The 5,000-nt window shown below is 37.3% G+C and overlaps 1 protein-coding gene across 1 annotated transcript in view; it reads left to right on the top strand.

Moving 5' to 3' along the window:
• Positions 1-31: 31 nt before the first annotated feature.
• Positions 32-5,000, top strand: part of LOC121855491 (homeodomain-interacting protein kinase 2-like) — a 23,154-nt gene continuing 18,185 nt past the window's right edge. The window contains exon 1 of the mRNA XM_042350466.1: positions 32-281. Coding sequence (XP_042206400.1) covers positions 32-281 — 250 coding nt within the window. The remainder of the gene's footprint in view (positions 282-5,000) is intronic.

The following is a 5,000-nucleotide window of genomic DNA, read 5'->3' as shown; positions in this document are numbered from 1 at the left end:
CGTGTGTGTGTTTGTTGGTGTGTTGCAGGGAATGCATGACATGTTCATCTCTCCGGCGGGAGGTGAGCCCAGTGCAGTCTTGCATGCCCCTGCCACTTCTGGACAGTGCCTGCAGAGGAAGCGAAAGTTGGACCAGACCGGCAGTGGTTACACCGGCCCTGCGTCCGGTTACACAGTGACTGCTACAGCAGTACCCTCCCAGACTATAGCTGCCAAACATCTTTCTCATCAGGTGAGGATCACATGTAGATTTGACTCTGGCTTCATAGCCCACATGACAGGTCAAAGAAAGAAGTTACCATATTTTATTGTGATTCCTCAAGCAGGGGTTGATATCTTTTCATCATTAATCAGTAGCTGATAGGAAAAACAGTAGCCGGGGTGTAACTACACTAGAGTGGAGGAAGAGAGTGGGGAGAAATTGATGACAGCTTCAGGAACAGCAGCTTAATGTACAAGAAAGGTAGGTAGGTCGCTGACAACTAGAACAGGTTTATTACACCATAAACTCAGACCTTTGATTTATGTTTTCCAAGTGTTATGCTTATGTCTGTCTGTCTTTTTTAGTGATTTGTCAAGTGATTTTTGAGATACAAGCATGTGAACACCTTTGACAGAGACGGTCTTTTTTAGGAGCTGTCTACATATTGTAAGTAAGGACTCAGTCATATTGGATTAGTTTGAAAGTGTGTCCAGTAGGCGTGACTGCTTATTTGGGGTCGGAGTACTGTAATTGCTTTATAAATAACCACTCACCCATCCAAACTAAGGTATATGAAGCAAGCTTCAACCAAGGTGTGAAGGGTGCTTCACACAAGCCAATGTTTCAAATGATCACTAGGAAGAACCTAGTTTTAAACCCCACAAATTTCCTCACACATATTCTCCACATCTTCTCTGGGCTATTGTAAATATGTGTTGTCTAAATTATCATGTGTTGCTTCTGGAATTAACACGAGCAAGTGGTTTACAGAACAGTACTTTTTTTTTATGTTGGTTATGGGTAGTAATTCCTGCATGGCTATATTTTTCATGGATGGTATACTGTATATATATATATATATATATATATATATATATATATATATATATATATATATATATATATATATATATATATATATATATATATATATATATATATATACATATACACCTAGACCCCGACTTACGACGGGGTTAGGGACCCAAATCCAGGTCGTAAGTCCGACATAGTCGTAACATAGATTTTTTTTTTTAATAAAAAATCTACAATGAAATACAGTACAGTAAAAGTAATGAATAATGATGAATGGATACAGTACAGTGAAAGTAATAAATAATAAGGAATGGATACAGTGTGACTGAGCACTTAACCTTTAATGTAGTCAGCTGAATGCACATGGGGCCCCCATAATTTTCTAATTATACATGGAGACTACATTAACTGGAAACGTTTCGGTATAGAAAATGCGTGTCATTTAAATTTTTTTTTTTTTTTTTTTTTTTTATCTATATCTGAGGCGGTCGTAAGTCCCGACGGTCGTAAGTCCACGTGAGTCGTAAGTCGGGGTTTAGGTGTATATATATATACTGTATATATAATTTTTTTTTTTTTTTTACAATTTAAGTTACCTTATAACTTTCACAATGAGCTCACTAGTTATAAGGTCAGGTAAAAAATAATTATAGAAAAAAGAAAGAATCTGTTTATGTAAATACAGTATTACCCCGCTTTACGCGGTTTCACTTTCCACGATTTCGCATTTACGCGGTACCTCGCCAGAACCGGACTTTCACTCTACGCGGGGCATCTACTCATATACGCGTTAAGTGGCGCGGGCAGGATGCGCACAAGGTCGCCCAGTCATCTAAACATTACCAAGTTCTTCACCCGCCACCCACCACAGCCTGCCCAAGTTAGTGATAGTGAGGATATAGACTTTGAGGGGTTTGACAAAGAGGCCCTGCAAGCCTATGTGGTGGATAGTGATACAAGTGATACAGGTGAGGGCCAATAATCTGCCCTCTGCCTCGGAACCAACCCCCCATCCCCGTGTGCCCAGCCATCTTTTCTACTAATGTAAGTGTTAAAGACCTAATATTATTGATATTTCTCTTAATTATTAATTGTGTGTGCATACCATCATAAAATTAAGATGTTATTTTTACTACAACGTAGATATTGTGTCTGAAAAATTGGAGTTTGGGGGTCGGGCCAGTCTCTATTGGAATTAATCCCATATGTTCTGTTGTTCACTTTACGCGGTTTTCACTTTCCCCGGTACCCCATGGGTTCAATTGACCGCATAAATCGGGGTACTACTGTACAATAGTATAGTACTGTAAAGAGATTTAATATAATAATGTACAGATGGATGTAGCTCCTGGAAGTTACTACAGTTACAGATGTGATTTTATTTACTTATTTATTTATTTATTTTTTACGGGGATTAGCCCATCCGGGCACAGATCACTGACCCACATCAGGGCCTGGAGGGCGAAAATATAATAATAATAATAATAATAATAATAATTAATAAAACAAATCATTTTAATATTAATAATAATTAATGAAACAAATACAAATTATAATAATAATAAAATAAATAAACAAATGAAAAAATAAATCTGAAATGACAGTATGAATGTTGTGTTGTCAATTGTAAGAGAAACAATTGAAACTCTGGAATTGTGTGTAAATGAGGTAGAAAGTCAGATCAGCAACCTGGGACTTGGCTTAGACTATACAGGTACAGTATACAGTACAGTAGCTTACGTAGGTCTGCTATAAAGTACAAGGATTCAGTACTGTATAGTACAGGAAAGCTTCAATTTACGAAAGAGATACATTAGTGAAGAAACTTTCGTATATAAATTTTTTGGTGTAAATTGAAGTCATTTTTCCCATTGACTCCCATTATACAGAAGTAGATATGTTGCTACAAAAAAAATTACTCAAATGTAAAAATACACATTTCTAAAAAATTTTATGTGGGAACAAAACTGTAGTTCTAAGTGTATGTATTAATCATAATAATGTTAATAAAACAGTGCAATACAGTATGTATCAAGTTATTTACATTTACTCCATATTAGAATACAGTACAGGTGTACCCCGATAACCGATGCATATAGGGACTGGGAAAAGTCGTTGGTTAGTGAATCAATGGTTATCGAAGCAATTAGTCCCATAAGAACACAACAAATTCAGGGGGCTAGGGTCTGGCCACCCCCCAAAAACTCCCATCTACCAGTGATATATTTCTGTACTGCACACTGTCAAGCAAGAAAATAAGCAGACATATAAAGCAAGCATAATAAGCCTTCAATAAGGAATGTAAAGCATAAATTGAGACTGATTTATCTGTGTTGAGGATGGTAGAGACAGTCTAGGGTGGCAAGTTCAAGTCTACCACTCTTTGCTGGTCCATCACCACTCTTATTTTGCCTTATCACATCACATTAAGCTGCCCAGCACAAGAGGAACTGTTACTGGGACATTTAGGCATGATTGAGTATCACACTAAGTCAGAAATAATGAAAAAAACTGAAGTCAGAGACACATAGTAAGTGCAAATAAGAGCAGAGACATGGGAATGAGTCAAAGGCAGTGGCAAGAATTCGCACCATGCCACCGCCTGCCAAATTTAAAACAGCTTTGTCGCTCCTCTCCCGTTTGTTGGATCTCCGGGGTGTCAGGGAAACTTGCTGGGTATTTCCCCTTCACTGTACTGTATGTAATCATCTGTTATGCGATGCAGCAGTTTTCGTGGTACAACTGTATACAGTATGTATTTTACTTATGGGTAACTGAAAGTGGTTGGTGCTTTGGGTGATGGTGTGGCAGGATGGTGGCAGATGGGTTTCATAATGAGCGGTGCTAGGATGTAAAACATTACTCTCTGAGGATCTATCTATACTGTACTATCATTATCAATCTCGTGTTGTGTGGGGCCTATAAAACACACAGCACTTGTGGAACATTCATGGCTATTATCAAGGTTACCAGGTGTGACATCACTAACAAATTCCTCCAGGACATGAGTTGTGGTCATTGCCATGTTCTTGTTGGTAAGTGTGTGACATCACTTTCTTCCTCCATATCAACATAATTGAAGTAATCAGTTATATATTTCTGCCTCTTATTTGATGGTCAGTTAAGCCGTACTTTTAGATCAGTACCGGTATGCAGCAGCTCCTTCATATGGCATATCTGTATCTATACAATAGAACACTGGTTATCTGACACCTACGGGGATTGAGAGGTGCCTGATAAAGATTTTCCAGTTAGTTGAAACTCACTCCTAGGATCCCTTGATAAATTATACAATGCACAGTTCTAGAGGCTGACCTTGCACATTCATGTCTCAGAAAAACAGACCTTTTTAACACCTATTCCACTTGGTATAAATGCTGTGGCTTAGAAATATAAACTTATTGTTGTCCATTATCCATATACTGTACTGTAGTACCTGTACATAATTTGCTATATTAACACTTTATCATTCTTTATAAATATAAAATTCGTCAGAATAATTATGTAAATAACAAAATTATTAACAATCTTATGTGCTAAAAAATAATGGCTACCTGAAATTTACATCAAAAGTTTATCTGTACTCTTAATACAACGGCTATATTAAACATTAGTACAGTATACTGTATAGTACTTCATGTTTGTAAACTTAAAGAAGGCATTTGACAGGGTATCACATGAAGTAGCTAGTATTGTAAAGTGAGCAATGAGAAAGCTAGGAGTCAATGAGTACCTTGTTAGACTGATTAAAGTATCACTATATATGAAGACTCAAAACCTTAGTGAGAGTAAATGGTGAGGGATTTAAGCCCCTTCTGCTTTTCATGGTGCTGGAGGCAATATCATAGTATTTTATGACTGAGCTGCCCAGGGAGTTGTATGCTGATGACTTAAAGCTAATAGCAGATAGTATCGAAGAGGAAGTGGAGAAATGGAAGGATGGAATAGTCAAATTGCCTGATAGTGAATGTGGTGAAAACAA

This window comes from Homarus americanus, unplaced genomic scaffold (genome assembly GCF_018991925.1).
Source record: "Homarus americanus isolate GMGI-L3 unplaced genomic scaffold, GMGI_Hamer_2.0 scaffold48406, whole genome shotgun sequence".
Taxonomy (NCBI): Eukaryota; Metazoa; Arthropoda; class Malacostraca; order Decapoda; family Nephropidae; genus Homarus; species Homarus americanus.
The sequence above is the reverse complement of the archived record's forward strand: the minus strand, read 5'-3'. Positions and strand labels throughout refer to the sequence as shown.